The sequence below is a fragment of the Nematolebias whitei genome, chromosome 2 (assembly GCF_014905685.2).
Source record: "Nematolebias whitei isolate Nwh7 chromosome 2, NemWhi1, whole genome shotgun sequence".
NCBI lineage: Eukaryota > Metazoa > Chordata > Actinopteri > Cyprinodontiformes > Rivulidae > Nematolebias > Nematolebias whitei.
In genome coordinates, this window is record NC_056499.1 from 2,335,388 (window position 1) to 2,351,980 (window position 16,593).

General features: G+C 40.2%; 3 protein-coding genes across 3 annotated transcripts in view; 2 read left to right on the forward strand and 1 right to left on the reverse strand.

Moving 5' to 3' along the window:
• The first annotated feature begins 1,100 nt into the window (after positions 1-1,100).
• terb2 (telomere repeat binding bouquet formation protein 2) lies at positions 1,101-3,400 on the forward strand. The gene is made up of 7 exons (XM_037695432.1): positions 1,101-1,280; positions 2,128-2,209; positions 2,291-2,430; positions 2,574-2,635; positions 2,709-2,767; positions 2,856-2,938; positions 3,336-3,400. Exons 1-7 carry the CDS (start codon positions 1,217-1,219, stop codon positions 3,398-3,400), a joined length of 555 nt encoding a protein of 184 aa, XP_037551360.1. The 5' UTR covers positions 1,101-1,216.
• Positions 3,401-7,388: 3,988 nt separating this feature from the next.
• On the forward strand, positions 7,389-11,489 carry sord (sorbitol dehydrogenase). Its single transcript, XM_037695444.1, has 9 exons — positions 7,389-7,500; positions 7,575-7,608; positions 7,967-8,131; positions 8,254-8,413; positions 8,512-8,630; positions 10,343-10,408; positions 10,494-10,672; positions 10,812-10,933; positions 11,066-11,489. The coding sequence occupies exons 1-9, from the start codon at positions 7,447-7,449 to the stop codon at positions 11,229-11,231; spliced, it is 1,065 nt and encodes a 354-aa protein (XP_037551372.1). The 5' UTR covers positions 7,389-7,446; the 3' UTR covers positions 11,232-11,489.
• A 2,597-nt stretch (positions 11,490-14,086) lies between these two features.
• The window catches only part of apba2b (amyloid beta (A4) precursor protein-binding, family A, member 2b), an 88,407-nt gene continuing 85,900 nt past the window's right edge, over positions 14,087-16,593 (reverse strand). Inside the window, exon 15 of the mRNA XM_037689442.1 lies at positions 14,087-15,212. Coding sequence (XP_037545370.1) covers positions 15,141-15,212 — 72 coding nt within the window. The 3' untranslated portion in view covers positions 14,087-15,140. The remainder of the gene's footprint in view (positions 15,213-16,593) is intronic.

The window sequence follows — 16,593 nt, forward strand, 5'->3', positions numbered from 1 at the left end:
CATCCATCCATCCATCCATTATCTTTACCATCCATCCATCCATCCATTATCTTTACCTGCTTCTTCCATTTTGGGTCACGGGGGTGCCCATGTCCAGCAGTCACTGTGGGAGGGGCGGGGTACAACCTGGACGGGTCTCCTGTCCATTACAGGGCCATGATAAAATCCTAATGATAAAAGAAAATAATAATAATAAAATAAAGTTTGAATGATGATTTCTTTATTTTTCAGGGGTGCTGAGTTAAAAAATACTTCAGCACCCCCCATAAAGAGGCTAAATTATCCACTGGCAGTTCCTGTTTTTAGTAATACGCTTTACAATCTAGCTGTTTTTTTTAACTTATTTATTTTTTAATACTTTCATTTTGTTTCATTTATTCTTTTCCATTTACATGCTTTCTTTTATGGTTGTCCACTGTTGTCATCACTCTGTTAAAAATCAGGTCTCTCTTGTAAATGAGGCTCAATGAGACTAAACAAAGATCAGATCAACCTTTATTTCTGCAGGTAAATCCCATTGAGCCTCGAGGACTCATTTACAAGAGAGACCTGATTTCAACAAAGAATGATGACAACAATGGACAACAGCAACAACAATAAACAGTTATAAAAAGTCATACTACAGTTTTGTTTTTTTTTAACAAGAAGGATGGCTAAAAGGAAGTAACAAGGTAACAAAACAAACAAAAAAAAAAAACCCAGCTAGATTCCAAGACAAATGTATAAAACTAAAAACAGGAACATGTCTGCATTGGACCCTGCCAGGAGTCCAACAGATTCTTAAAGACACTTAGAGAGGTCAAAGGTCAAGAGCTTCAAATCTTTTTGTAAGATGTTCCAGGAAACAGGAGCGGAGTAGGAGAATGCATTTGAATTTTCACGACTGCCATTTTACATTTAAGGTTGATAAAATTAAAACAAATTGTTTTACAATAAAACACCAAGTCATATCCACTCAGCTACAACAACAAGTATGTTAAGCTTCTAAAGAAACATTCAGCAAACAGCAGCAGAATGTGTCGGTGCCGCGTCCAACTATAGAGGCGAAAGTTCCGACAGTTTAGAACAGTACGTGAATGCAACGCGCTACCCTCAGTAAATGCTGCGTTCACTTGTTCACAGCTGTAACGTTAAAATAAAAATAGATTTCAAGGCTGGCATATGTCACATTACTGCTGACACTTTTTATGAGCGTTTTCGTTTTTAGGTAAGAGCCATGTTTCGGTGTAAAGCAGCTTGGTTTTCCAGCAGTGTGCCAAAGGATTACCGTAACTTTTGGGGTAAGCTATAGCTAACATCTTGTTAGCCTGACCTGCTAGCTGCTTCAGTAAAGTTATAAAGTTTTAATTTGTTTAAAGAGTGGAGGAAGAATGGTTAGGTTTGGTATTAATGGGGCCTAAATAACTCTGGGTTTGTCTGTAAGCTGTTGTACTACAGTATTCTTAACAACAAACCTGGAGTTATTTGGATAAACTCAACCTGTTTTAACTCAGACTCTTCAAATTAATGTTCTTATGTTTTATAACAGTGTAATTATCAATGGAACATATTTAAAACGTCTTTGGATAATTTTAGGAAATAGATGTTCAAAGGGAAAATGGAATGTCATAAAAATAAACAGTCTAAATATATAATTATAATTAAGTTTATATATATTTACTTTTGCAGTGAGAAAACCTCAAGTACTAAAGGAAGCAACACAGTTTAACCACAAAACAAAAGCTTTATATTAACTAATAGTAAGTGGCCAAACCTAAAATAAATCACAATAAATAAATCAAATTTCAAAGGGATTTAAATACTAATAATAAAAAGGCATGTTCAAATAGGCAAAACATGAGCAGAGTCAATGCATATAATACTTTAAAGTGTGTGTATAAGTACAAGAATAACCATTATTCAGTTAAATATTGTTTATTTTGAATTGTTTCTATTTAAAGCAGGAGACGTGTGTGTGGAAAGCATCACGGCACCATCTGACTATGTGGAAAACAAAAACTGCAGCGTGTCTTGTATCACTTCTCCTGCTTTGACATTCAGAGATCAGTCAGATCTGCATTACTCTTACTCTGCACATGCTGGTGGTCTAAAATGTAAATGATCTGTTTAATACCATTGTTCTTGCAGTACTGGAGGGTGGAACGGTCACAGGTTGGAGGACAGCTGATTACCTGTTCAGCGCAGATGCAACTTGTCCCGACACGCTGAGGTGAGCAAAGGAAAAGAGCTACAAAAGACCATTTGTGAGCAAATTTACAATCCAATTAAAGTTCACCGTTTCTGTTTTAAGGATATTTGACAGCAAAGACTACATCTGGAACAAGGTGACAGTTTTTCACTGTCTTTTTCTGTCCACCTGTGAAAAGAGACAAAGCGTGAAGTCAGTGGGCATCGGTCATTACGTGCTGCCTCCAGCCCCTGTACAGGACGGTGAGGATTACTGTGGCGATTTATTTAACATGGATAAAATATACATAGATTTCATTTGCAAAATGATGGTTCGACTCAGAGATGTAACCAGTTGTCAGAAGTAGTTGAACTGATGGAATTATTATTGTGTTTTATCTTTCAAGAGGTGAGAAAAGTAGTTGGGAGGTTGATCTGGGAGTGTGAAGCTGAACGGGCAGCTGCGCAGGTAAAAACACCACGATTTAAACAAAGCACATCAAACCGTAATTATCTTAACTTGGTTTAATTTTGGTTTCAAGGAGGAGAGTTCAGCTGGCCTGACAGAAGACGACCACCACGAAGAAGTGAAGATAATGAAGTGTGACGACCTCCTGCTGTGAATATTTTGGATTGCAACCTCAGTTTCCAGCTGTGCATTAATGAAAAGCTTCGTGCTCTGTTGACAGTTCGGAGTCATCCGAGTCCGATTCTTCAACAAGTGAAGCTCTGTGGGAGCGTTTGAGGAGCTCAGGTTGTAAAACGGCCACAGGTGACGTGTTTAACATATTCAACTCCATAACTGCTTCATTTTATAAGAACAGGGAACTACTCACTTGCATCGAAGACATCGTGTTAACACTGATAAAAAAATAGAGTTTAAACAACAATAAAACTTATAAAGTCACACAGAAAATGCTAAATGTGTTTATAAAAACTACTGAATGTTTTTTTCCTTTTTTAATTTATTTTTATTTAATGAACAATAAGGATTTTTGTACACTTTAAGATGGAGTTTAACAAGTTCCTGGAACTGAAAGAGTAGACTTTCTTTTGTTATGACTGCATTATTATTTTTCACAAAACTTCTTTAAAATCTATTTTTTATATTATCTGTGTCGGTCCATGTTCTAATATCACCCAAACTTTTTTCTGCTTTGATCCTACAGGATATGTCAGCATGGATGCTCTCCAGAAATATTCAGGTGATCTGTGTGATGTGCATCCTTGGTAAATCTGATGTTTGATACACTCATATGTTCAAAATGCTCTAAGAAATATCTGCCAGACAATAATCTCTGCAACTTGCTTGAACCCATTCTGTATTTCTTTGAGCATCTTTGTCATTCAGTCTGTTGTATAAGGTCATTGTTACAAGTGGATGTTTACCATATTTCCTTTTTTCAATAAATAAATCTTGTCAAAAATGCATCTACTTTATCTTTTTTTAATTGGAATTAAATGTGTGTAAAAATGTGAATTTTTTAATATTGGTGTTATAGAAATAAACTGAATTGAATGGAATTTGCTATGCAAGCCACAGAATGCCATTAGTTGCTGTATTGATCTGAACATGTATATGTTGTAATGCAGTATTCTGAACATGTATATGTTGTAATGCAGTATTCTGAACATGTATATGTTGTAATGCAGTACTACAATACAGCACTGGAGCAGTGGGTGGGCATCACAGGGTCAGCCCTCAGTTGGTTTAGGTCCTACCTCTCTGACAGAACCTTTTGTGTCAGTATCAAAGATTTCAGTTCAGCATCGGCAGCGCTTCAGTGGGGGGTACTGTAAGGGTCCATCCTTGGTCCCCTTCTCTTTTCTTTATACCTGTTGCCACGAGGTGCTATTTTCCACAATCACAACATACCCTTTCGTTTCTACGCCGATGACTGTCAAATTTACTTCCCCCTGAGGCACACTCTCTATTCAACCTCTTCTTGACTGCCTGGCTGACATCCGGGACTGAATGGCTTTAAACTTCTTAAGTTTCAACGAGAAGAAGTCTGAAGTCATCTTGTTCCATCCCAATAGCATGTCCATGAACCACTGCATCAACCTTTCCTCTCTAGCTCCATTAGAGAAACAAAGAGTCACCAATCTGGGAGTGATAATGGACCCTTCCTTGAAACTTAACAGATTGTTAAATCCTGTTTTTTCAGCTGAGACGGCTGTCTAAGCTGAAGCCCATACTGTTCAAAAAGAATCTTGAGACAGTGATCCATGCGTTCATAACATCTAGGCTCGATTACTGCAATGCGCTTCTGTTTGAAATCAATCAATCCTCCATTGCACGTCTACAACTGGTCCAAATGCTATAGCCTGATTTTTAACTGGTACGGGCCACAGAGAGCACATTACTCAAGTTCTGGCCTCCCTGCACTGGCTACCCATTCACCTTTGGATCCAGTTCAAAATCCTCATGTATGTTTTTAAATCACTGAACAGTTCTGCCCCATCTTATCTCACTGATCTTCTGCAGCCATATGTCCCACCTTGCTCTCTGAGGTCAGCAGACCAGATGCTCCTTTCAGTTCCAGAAACCCGTTGCAAGCTCAGAGGTGACAGGGCTTTCTCTGTTGCAGGTCCAAGACGGTGGAATGAGTTGCCACTGCATGTCAGGCAGGCTCCCACACTCTCAGTCTTTAAGTCTCAACTGAAAACCCACTTTATTTCCGTGCCATTGACACGGTGTGATCTGTTGTGATCCTGTCTGTATTCCACAGTGTTGGACATTTAGTTATTATCTGCTGCTATTTGTATCTATATTTTTATTTTATGTTTTCCTGTCCGCTGTACTTGTTTGTTTCTGTTGTACAACACTTTGATTGGCCTTGTTGCTGCTTTAAGTGCTCTATAAATAAATTGGTATGGTATGGTATGTACTGATTTATAAATAATTTGTGAGTATTATATAGCTCCTTTCTGTCTTATCAAGATACTCAAAGCTCTTTACAACAATCTGTGCCTCATTTACCCATTCATGCAGCTCTATACTAGATCTGTACAGAGAATAATCAGAGCTTTAGATCACATTCATACACTGATGGGGCACATCAGAGGCAATGAGGTGTTCAGGGACACTTCCAGGGACACTTCAGCATGTGACTGCTGGCAGCCCTTAACAAAAAGTAGTTTAAGTGTACTACAAGTACAATACAGGTATACTTATTTTACACTAAAAATGAAGAAGTGTACTTGAAGTTGACTTTTTATAAACTTTATTTGATATATCCTGATGCATGCTCAATAATCCAGGTAGAAAAATCTAAAAAAGTTAAATCTGGTCCTCTGGACATTCAAAAAAACCACCACTTGGTGGTGACACCACCAAGTCATTGGTTCAGGTATGTTGATGACACCTGGGTTAAAATCAAATCTCAGGAAGTCCAACATTTTACTGACCACATCAACTCTGTGGATAAATACATCAAGTTCACACGAGAAGATGTAAAAAATGGCAGGTTGGCTTTCTTGGACTGTGAGGTCTCAGTCTCTGATAGAGGACATTTGCAAATTGAGGTGTACCGCAAACCCACCCACACAGACCAGTATTTGCAGTTTGACTCCCATCACCCTTTGGAGCACAAGTTAGGAGTCATCAGGACTCTGTACCACAGAGCAGACAGCATCCCCACTAGCTCAGGAGCCAGGCAGAAGGAGAAATCCCACACAAGACAGGCTCTAGAGCAATGTGGATATCCTAACTGGGCCTTCCTGAAAGCAGAGAAGAAACCCAAACAGGACTCCAGTCAGCCAACAGGTGAAAAGGAGGAACCCAGACCCAGACCAGTGGTCATTCCGTGTGTTGAGGGAGTATCAGAGAAACTGAGACGTTTATTTTCTAAACATAACGTCCCAGTGGCTTTTAAACCCCAAAATACATTACGGCAAAGACTGGTTCATCCCAAAGATCCAGTCCCCCGGCACAAACAGAGTAATGTTGTGTATGCTGTTCAGTGTCAGGAGGGTGATCAGTCTTACATCAGGGAAACTAAACAGCCACTGGCCAAAAGGATGGCCCAGCACAGAAGATCAACATCATCAGGCCAGGACTCTGAGGTCTACACTCATCTCCAGGCCAGAGGTCACTCTTTCAGGGATGAAGATGTTCACATCCTGGACAGAGAGGAACGATGGTTTGAGAGAGGAGTAAAGGAGGCCATCTTTGTGAAAAGAAACCGTCCATCATTAAACAGGGGTGGAGGCCTCCAGGTTCATCTGTCCCCCTCTTACAATGCTGTGATTGCTAGTATCACTCAGCCCTCTGTGAACAGTAAACAGCCATCAGGTGCTAATGATCCATTGTTAGGCTGATGGTCCTTCTTGAGCATGTGATCAGCTGGTTCTGGTTGTCAGCAGCAAAACTGGTTGATCCACTCTGAGAAGGTGCTATTTAAGAGACTGAGCTGAATACAGCACCTCAGACTGAGGAAGTCCTCAGGATGAGAGACGAAACGTTTCTACATTTTTTTTGTTGATTTGCTTTGTTTTGTTTTTTTTGAATGTCCAGAGGACCAAATTTAACTTTTTTAGATTTATTTGATATACTTAAAAATAGTATAAAAATGTCCCAATTTAGTCCAAACAAGTATTATATCAGTATACTACTAGTACACTAAAAGTATGGTGTGTAGTATACTTCATATACTTAACTTAAAGTATACTTGCAAAAATAAACTTCAAATGTACTACTTTTTGTTAAGGGGGACTCGAACCCTCAACTCTTGCATTGGAGGACGACTGCTGTAACTCAGCCACAGCCGTCCCAACAGATAGATGTATATTTTCATAAAATATATAGCTTTGTTATTGTAAATATGTCTGCCTTGTATGTTTTTATTCACAAACTGTTATTGCAGTGTTCCAGCAGAAAAACAACGTTCTGATATATTACGTCATCTTTGTGGGCCCGGGCGGTTGCTAAGAAACCATTGACATTCCGGGGCATACCCAAAAAATGTCAATAAAGATGAAATTAACAATTAATTTAAATAAATCACTGACACTATAATCGTAAAAGCAGTTACATGTTTTTCTTTATTTTACATTCGTAATCTGGCTGCATTTCTGTCTTGAGATTATTTTTTTCAGTTTAGCTCCACCTCCTCTGTAGCGACCACCCCTGTCAAATGGACTGTTCCACGGCTTTTTGTCCAATCAAATGCTTTGTTTTGGTGCCGACCCCCTCCGCGACATGTGATGACGTCACCGTGGATCCATAGATCCAAAGTCTGCTTCTTTCTTCACCGTTTCGTTGGTTCCAGTTGTGTCATGGCTCAGGAGAATCTGTCCGTGGTGCTTCACGCGCAGGGAGACCTCAGGCTCGTAAGAAACCGAACTCTTTCCCCCAAACGTTCAGCAGCGAAACTGTTCAGATTAAACCAAGCGTGTCTTCACAGGAGCATCGTCCTGTCCCAGAACCAGGACCCAATGGTAAAGGAAACCAGCTGTTCTGACATGTAACTGATTTGCTGTTTGATTTGCACGTGAACATTTATAACATGTTTTGTGTTTTATGTATGTTTCCAAAAGCATAAAGTCAAGCTATGGCTATTCAGTTACTCTGTTGTCTTGTAGGCATAGATTTTTAAATTGAATAAAGTTCAGTGTGAAAGTTTAATCAGAATTATGATCAACTGCAGTGTTGACCAATTAAAAAAATCTACAAAGAATAAGATGCACAAACATTTGAAGAGTCAAACTAATAAAAAACATACTGTAGATTCCCTGAGGGGTGAGCTCGTCTTTATGCGACAGTGACGTCATTCGGCCCATATCATGTTGTTCTCAGAGGTTTTGCTCCAGATGCATTCTGTAGGAATCTGTGGATCAGACGTGCACTACTGGCAGAACGGTCGAATTGGAGACTTTGTTCTCAGAACACCAATGGTGCTGGGCCACGAGGCTGCAGGACGTGTGGTGAAGGTCGGATCGGCTGTCACACACCTGAACACAGGTGAGTACTCGACTCCCAGACCGATGAAGCAACAAGGGCACGGCCTCCTAGTTTAAATCCATTTAGCATTTTTAAACATAATTTTGAAATAATTTAGCATGTTTTGCACTTTTTCTTCCCAGGTGACCGAGTGGCCATTGAGCCTGGTGTGCCCCGTGAGATGGATGAGTTTTTCAAAAAGGGGCGCTATAATTTGTCTCCCACCATCTTCTTCTGTGCCACGCCGCCAGATGATGGAAACTTGTGCAGATATTACACGCACAACGCCAACTTCTGTTACAAGTGACAGATTTTTTTTAAGGATTGCAGAGTTTTGTGTCAGAGTTGACTGATGAGACGTTCTTGTGTTCTCATCCACCTCTTGTTGCGTCTTGGTCCAGGTTGCCTGATAACGTCACGTTTGAGGAGGGGGCTCTCATTGAACCCCTGTCTGTGGGGATTCATGCATGTTGCCGTGCAGGTGTCACCCTCGGCACCACCGTGCTCATCTGCGGTGCAGGTAAAACCTGAGCCTGCTGTGAAGTAAAACATCAGCAACACAGCAGGTTGTGAACTTACTGTTGCAGCACGAACATGCAAGAGTCTGTCACTTCACAGGGAGTTAGGACACGGGCGTGGAAAGTTATACTGACTCAGCAAAACTTCAGAGAGCAGAACAAAATGTAAAGTGTAACATATTCTGTGCAGTAGGTAATATGCTGGTGAAGATTCTCCGTCGTCCAAATGATCAATCTGAAACAGGCGGTGTTGGTGTAACGTTCTAATGACAGCACGTGTGAGTTCAAACAGAAAGTACGGCTCCGTGTGAGTAGCTTTCCTGTAAAGTTCAATGTGGAAACTTTCAAAAACTACAATGCAGCACTAGACCTGATTCCCAATCAACTCCCAGTCACACCTTCATGCATGTGACCAAACCATCTCCACATGAGGCAAAGAGCCCAACGAGCCTCCACTGTGCGGGGCGAGTAGTTCCAGTCTGGTCTGCAGGTCATCTACAACCAGTCCTCTCATGCACTTCTGTAAAGCTTGGAACTCCACGCTCCAGATATTTTTGAATTGAAGAAGCCTCCTGGATGGGAAGCAAAACCAGCTTCAGAATACAAGTCCAGTTGTTTTTGTTTTAAATTTGAACAGATCAAGTTGTGTTAAAAAACAAGCTCATGAGCTTGAGTGAGTGGTGCTGGAACGTCTGTGAACCGTTTGGAATGTTCTACGTTTCTGCATAAATATGACCTAAAACATCATAACCCTCCAGCATCCAGAGCTGAAGCTGTTCTGTACGGAGGGATGGATAAACGTCCTCCCAGCCGCTGTGCAGGACTCATCAACAGTTACTGGAAATGTTTAGTTGCAGTTATTGATGCAGGGGGGTCACACCAGGTACTGAAAGCAAAGGCTTACATACTTTTATCACTCACAAATATGTCATATTGGATCATTTTCCTCAATACATAAAGTTCTGTTGTTTATTTGTCATGTGCAGGTTAACACAAGGTCAACAACACAATGAAATGTTCAGGATGAGAAGAACCGATTTAACTCTCAAAACAACAAAACAAGAAATACTAAAGCGTGAAATAAGAGTACAACATAAAGTAAAGAGAGATAGTAAACAACATGGTGGAATATAACGGTGCAAGTAGGATTAATTAGTATAAATATTTCACAGATAGTAATATTAAATGCACATGATATATTCTGCACATAACTAACATAAAGTACGCGGGTTGTGTGACAGGTTATTGCACAGGTAGTGAGGAACATTGAGATGAATTATGATGGTACGGTGCAGATATGATGCAGCCACATGGAGCAGCAGCAATTAACATATCAGGTGTCACACCTGTGGCTTGGTGCCTTATTGTCAATAGTTCAGTTTTATTATTACGAGTTCATTAATCTGACAGATGTGGATAATAACTGTTTGAGTCTTTATGTGTGCATGTCTCCTGTATCGTCTGCCTGAGGGAGTGCACGGAAAAGTCCTTGTGCTGGGTGGGTGTGGTCCTTAATGACCAAGTATAATATTTTTGTCTCATTACTTTAACTGGGTTCTCTTTATCTAATTTTAGGACTTGTGTGAAAATCTGATGATGTTTTAGGTCAGATTGAAAGCTTCACAAACTTTCAGGCACCTCTGCAGACGTGTTTATAGTAATAATGAAACATTTTATTGTAATATCAATGTGTTTTCTTCTTCTCTCTCTTTAGGACCTATTGGATTAGTCAGCTTGCTTGTTGCCAAAGCAATGGGGGCCTCGCAGGTCGTCATCACCGGTAACTCAACAACCACTTTGAAATGACACGGTACATGCAGTAGATTCTGATAGAGGCGTCAGAACGTGTGACCTGCTGTATTCAGATCTGTCTGCAGAGCGTCTGATGATGGCCAAAGAACTGGGTGCAGACTTCCAGCTGACGGTGAAGAGAGAAGACGGAGCCCAGCAGTTGGCCAAGAAAGTGGAGGATGTGTTGGGAGCTCAGCCTCAAGTCACCATTGAATGCACTGGTGTTGAGAGCTGCATCCAAACTGCCATCTATGTGCGCGACTCATTCTGATAAGTTCAACCGCTTCTGCTTTTGTTTCATATCCAACCGTTCTTCATCACTTTATCTGTTTCAGTGTGAGTCATAAACTTCAAAGTGTTTCAACAGACTAATACTGAACTTTTCCTGTTAGGCAACATGTTCAGGGGGAGTGGTGGTGCTGGTGGGCCTGGGTGCCGACATGACCACAGTTCCTCTCGTCAGTGCAGCTGTCAGAGAGGTGGACATCAGAGGAGTCTTCCGCTACTGCAACACGTAACTAGAACTTTCTTTGTTCAACAATATCACACAGGCAGAAATAAATGGACTTAGTATACTTTACGTTTAACTTCTTGGTAAGTTGTGTAGTCCAAAAGGGAATAAAAGCTTGTTGTGCTTGTGTTGCAGCTGGCCCAAGGCCATCGCCATGTTGGCGTCGGGTAAAGTGAACGTGAAGCCCCTTGTGACCCACCGCTTTCCTCTGGAACAGGCAGTCCAGGCCTTTGAGACCACACGTCAAGGTCTTGGGATAAAGGTCATGCTAAAGTGTGATAAAAATGACCAGAACCCGTGAATGTACCCCCCCGAAGTAAACCAAACCGGAGCAGCTGAAGTTGACTCAGCACAAACTGACCTCTGACCTCAGACAGATACCAGGAGGAGTTGAACGGATCGCACCGATCGCAGCACTGACGTGTTTCTCTTCAAACGGTACAAATAACTGTTCAATGACCTTCCATCATGGCTCTGATGGCTCTATGTAATTAGCATGTTTTCTTGCACTTTGAGTAATTTTAAATACATATTCAAATAAAAAATCTTAAAATAAAAACACAGAAGTCAAATACACAAATGCAGCTTTCTTTATTATTTCAACTTATTACTATTATTATTGTTATTATTAATATTACTCAGGTCTCTTGTAAATGATTCCCCTGTTTTCTGTATTACAAACAGATTTTATATCTGGATTAATGAGCATGGACTTTGGTGTAATACCTACGTTTCACCTTTAGGGGGCGCCAGAGGTTCAAAGTGGAATCAATGGTCACCAGTGGTACCAGTGGTACCATTGGCTGTGCTAGATTGAAATATGCAGGAAGCTGGAACAGATCTGTTGACTGGTTTTCTATTTTCACTAATCAGAAGTTGTTGTAAGAAAGCTCGATGTTTTACGTGTCGTTTTCTTTGTGCTGCTCTCTCTGTGGTGACGATGTGTGCAGTGACGGCTGCTGAAGACCAGAGATACAAAATCTTATTTTCTCTTCTCATGGTGAGTTTCAGTTCACAAGAACAATAAATAAATAAATGTCTTCTGATTTTCTAATTATTTACTTGTGAATAAAACATAATCAGATGTAGACTATGAAAAATACAATAATAGTAATAACTGTAATGTCAGTAATTGTAATAATCATAATTTTAGATCCAATGAAAATAGTAGTCAATGCATTTTCAAAAATAACATTTTTTTCTTTTCATGACTATACTTGATGCTTTTAACAACCTAAAGTACTGATATTATCTCAGCATAATTTATTAGATCAAACAGTTTATTACAGATTAGATGCATGCTCAATAATTACAATAATACAGATTAGATTATTTTTGATTGTGGTTTATTTAGGAGATGTGACTTCTTATTGTTTGTGGTTTACAAAGACAGTGAAATTTAAAGTTTTAGTTCTTACATACACAGCTCAATTTTTTGTTAAAGATCTTATCATTCCATATTTTTCCAACAGAGCACTTTGCACTCAGACGGCAGGTTTACTTGTGGTTCCTACAGTTTTTAGAAGTGCTATAAGAGGCAGAGCTTTCAGTTATCACGCACCAACTTCCAGTTTCTGTCTTTAACCCTGAAACTACTTTTAAGATTTAGGCTAATGACTTCCTTTTTGATAAATCTTATAGTTAGGGTTGTGTTAGGTTACCTGAGCCGTATGTGTCAAAACCTTCCTGTTAGTTCATTTGTAACTGGATTTGAATCTAGAACGGACTGTTTTGATTTGGACAGTTCCCTGAAAACAACCTTTTCTTGTCAATTGTCGCTTTGCAAATAAACTGAACTTCAGTTTTCAGCGTTTATGTAACGTAGCTGAACCCCCGCAGGCGCTTCCACAGCTGCCCACTGCTCCACCTGCGTGTATCCCAGGTGCGATGGGTTAAATGAAGAGAACCAATTTCGTCTTTGTATGGGAACATACGGTGATGAGAACACATAGAACTTTATTTATTTAATTATTATTATAAAAACACTTAAGCTATTTGTAATTTTCTGTTATTTTCTGCGTTACTGTCTTAAGTTTACACAGTCTTGAACTTATTGACCTTATTTTTGTGATACGTTCCATTAGTTAATGTTTTAAGTTGAAGTTCTAGTCAAGTTTATTGTCATTTAATCACATGTGGAACATGAGTTGGAACAAAATTATGAACTGAGTCCCAGTTACATCCAACAATAGCAAAAATATAAAAAGAAACTTTATATAAGGATCTAAGATATAGACTAAACACTAATAATGTAAGTACGGTATATTAAACAGCAGCCTGAACATGAGTCTGTAGTGAGTAGATGGCTATGAATGAATGCAGCAGCATGAGATCAGCAGCATGAGATCAGCAGCACAGATAAAGTGTCATTACAGTGGTTATCCTGGTTCATGAGTCTAACAGCCTCAGGGTAGAAGCTGTTCCTCAGTCTAGTGGTTCTACACTTAATGCTCCTCAACCTCCTTCCTGAGGGGAGTGGGGCAAAAAGTGTGTGTGCTGGGTGAGTGGGGTCCTTCATGATGCAGGTGGTCCTCTTCCTGCATCTTGAGGTGTAGATGTCTGTGATGGTGGGGAGGCTGACTCCAACATCTTCTGTGCAGCCTTCACCACTCTCTGCAGAGCTTTTCTTTCTGCAGCTGTGCAGCCTCCATGCCACACGTTGATGTTGGAGCACAGGATGCTCTCCACTGCACACCTGGAGAAGGAGGTGAGGACTGAGCTTCCCAGACCAGCTCGTCTCAGCCGCCTGAGGAAGTAGAGTCTCTGATGATCTTTCTTGATCAGGCTGGTGGTGTTGCTGCTCCAGCTGAGGTTGTTGTTCATGTGTACACCCAAGTACTTGTAGCTGGAGACCACTTCCACTGCAGATCCTCTTATGTTGGGGGGGAGGGGGTGTGTAAGTGGTTTTGTTCCAACTGAAGTTCATGATCATCTCCTTCGTCTTCTTCATGTTGATGTGAAGGTTGCTCTTCCTGCACCAGCTCTCCAGGTGTTCCACCTCCTGCCTGTAGCTGGACTCATCATTGTTTGTGATGCATCTCATTTTAACTCTTTATTGTAAGTTTCTCTTGATATCGTCATTTGTTTTGTTTTTTCAACCACAACTTTAAATGTAGCTTTACTGGGAAGTTATTTCAGTGAAATAAAAAGACAAAGTCCAGTTTAGCTCAGCTTTATTATCTTGCCACAGTGACATGATACTACTTACGAGGCATGCACACAGAAAACGTTCATACAGTTAGAATTTACTACAATGTTTCATAGAGTCGTTGCCTCGCAGTAAGGATTCCTGTGTCAGTGTGAACCACAGCTGTGTCTGAGGGGCCGACGTCCAGACGGGCGGGGGCTGCAGTGACGTGGATCTGCGTGTTGGTTTAACATGAGCGCATCACTGGACGGCGTTCTGCTTATGTACAGACATTCTAATACTGCTTATGGTGATGAGACGGCTCGCACAACACGGCTACATTCACGGTCCACGCATGAGTTTCAGTCAGAACACTAAAGATAAACGCACAGGGGAAGAAACAGCATTCTTCGTACTCTTCATATCAAAAGCAAAATGCTGTCGTTTAAACGTTTCCGTGAGATTTAGAAAAGACTTGCTGTTCACAAGTGGAACTTGTGTATTGCCTTTTGATGCTGTAAATGAAAAAGAACATGGCGTTTGTCCCATGAGCCCCGCTGCTTACAGAAACTCTCCTCTGACAACAACTATGATCTCGGGCACGTAACTGCACCTTTGACATCATCTTAATCTGCATCGAGCTCAACAGCGAGAGTCAGTAAATATTTACAACGCGCAGCGGCTCACCCCTTCACTCCAACTGCCTTCATATTAGCAAATCATATATTTACACGGAAAATAATTTAACGGAGAGACAAATGAAACTATACAAGCTGTATAGTGGGAGTATCGTATTGCATTACGGGAGTGTAAAAAATAAACGGACACTATGGATCAATAACTCCGTCACTAATGTGACAAAAAGAATCACAGACAGGACGAATAAATAAATATTCACACACGTGCTGCCTCTTCAGATTACACATCTTTTGTCGGTCAATAGCTGTTGTGTGTTAATCACAAAGTAAAGAAGTTGAAGAATAAAGTGTTCGCATAAGTCAAAGAGATGGAAGGATCGTCCTGTTGATGGTTCATCTGCTCGTGGTTTGCTCTGTCAGATGATAATCCTGTGAAAGTCCTCGTTTAAATGTACAGAGGCGTTTCCTGTCCTGTTAGAAGTCTGAACATGGCGGCCGGCATCGTCTTCATGTGGATCTGAAGCAACAAAGGAGACCATTTCAAAAACAGAACAAAACTGGTTATAGGATGTACATTTTAATATATTTTAGGATGGTGAGGTGTAACATGGCATTTTAAAAAATGGGGTGATTTGCTAAGATTAACGATTATTAATATAACTTACTTGAAAAGAGCAAAAAGACAACAAACCAGAATATTAAACCTAGAATTGTTTTGTTGGAAGTATGACCTCATTTTTATTTTGATGCCTTTTAAGCCATCCAGATCAAATGAGGCGGTGGAGCGTCCTAACAGAGCACTTCACTCTTGGACTGCAGGTTTACTTGTGGTTTCTAGAGTTTGTGAAAGTAGAATAGGAAGTAGATCTTTCAGTTCTCAGGCTCCTCTCTTGTGGAACCAACTTCTAGATTCTGTTCATGAGGCTGACACATGGTCCAGTTTTAAGACTCGGCTGAAGACTTTCCTTTTTGATAAATCCTATAGTTAGGGTTGATTTGGGTTTGTTGAGTTATCCTTTAGTTATGCTGCTATAGGCTGCTGGAGGACAAACTGACCACGTTTCCTCTTTGCTGCTGTGTTTACGCTCTCTCCTCCTCCAAGTCTGTAGATGAAATGATCCTTTTCATTCATCTGTATTTTTGTTTTTCTTCCCAGAGAAACTTCGTCCAGACCTTCTCTGTTTGTCTCTGTCTCTTTCCTGTCCTCAGCCTCTAGCTGACCTTGGCAGCTGGCTGCCCATCCTGGTTCTGGTTCTGCTGGAAGCTTCTTCCAGTTAGAAGGAAGTCATCCCTCTCCACTGTACCCAGTGTGCTGCTCATGATGGGGTTTGCTCTGAAAGGCTGTTTTGACACGTCTGCTGGTTTCCTTAGACTCACAACTTTCTCTTATCAGGCATTTTATTATTTATTGTGCATGGTTGTATTTTTAAAAACTGGATTAAACTGGATTATTATCTGACTTAAAATAACTTATTTTTGCTACCTGAGATGCCTTTGATTGTAAACTGATGCTATAGAAATGAACTGAAGTGCATTACTCGTCCCGTCAACAGCACTTGTTGTTTGTCAGCACCTGGGAGCTGTTGTGCTTCGATTACTTTAAACTTTTTATGGTTCTCGATTCACTAAAAGTAACATTTTAGTCAATTTTTTTATCAAGTTCTTCCTTTGTTCTATTTGTCTTCTCTTACATAAGGTCTGAACAGAAGTATTTTATCCAAGAGAACATTATACAAAATATAAAGTATTGCATATATTTGTACATACAGTGTACAAATACACTGTACAAGTACAGTGTACTTTTTTTAACTCACTTCATAACTTGCCTGGTCTTGAGATGTGTTATTGTCGTCAAACTGAAAATATTTTTGTCATTGTCCCATTTTCAAGAATATATA

Coding starts and splice junctions, on each gene's coding strand:
- sord (XM_037695444.1), top strand. CDS start 7,447: ATGGCTCAGGAGAATCTGTCCGTGGTGCTTCACGCGCAGGGAGACCTC. Junction 7,609..7,966: donor CCCAGAACCAGGACCCAATG/GTAAAGGAAACC, acceptor TGTTGTTCTCAG/AGGTTTTGCTCCAGATGCAT. Junction 8,414..8,511: donor AACGCCAACTTCTGTTACAA/GTGACAGATTTT, acceptor GTCTTGGTCCAG/GTTGCCTGATAACGTCACGT.
- terb2 (XM_037695432.1), top strand. CDS start 1,217: ATGTTTCGGTGTAAAGCAGCTTGGTTTTCCAGCAGTGTGCCAAAGGAT. Junction 2,210..2,290: donor ACTTGTCCCGACACGCTGAG/GTGAGCAAAGGA, acceptor TTCTGTTTTAAG/GATATTTGACAGCAAAGACT. Junction 2,768..2,855: donor GAAGAAGTGAAGATAATGAA/GTGTGACGACCT, acceptor CTCTGTTGACAG/TTCGGAGTCATCCGAGTCCG.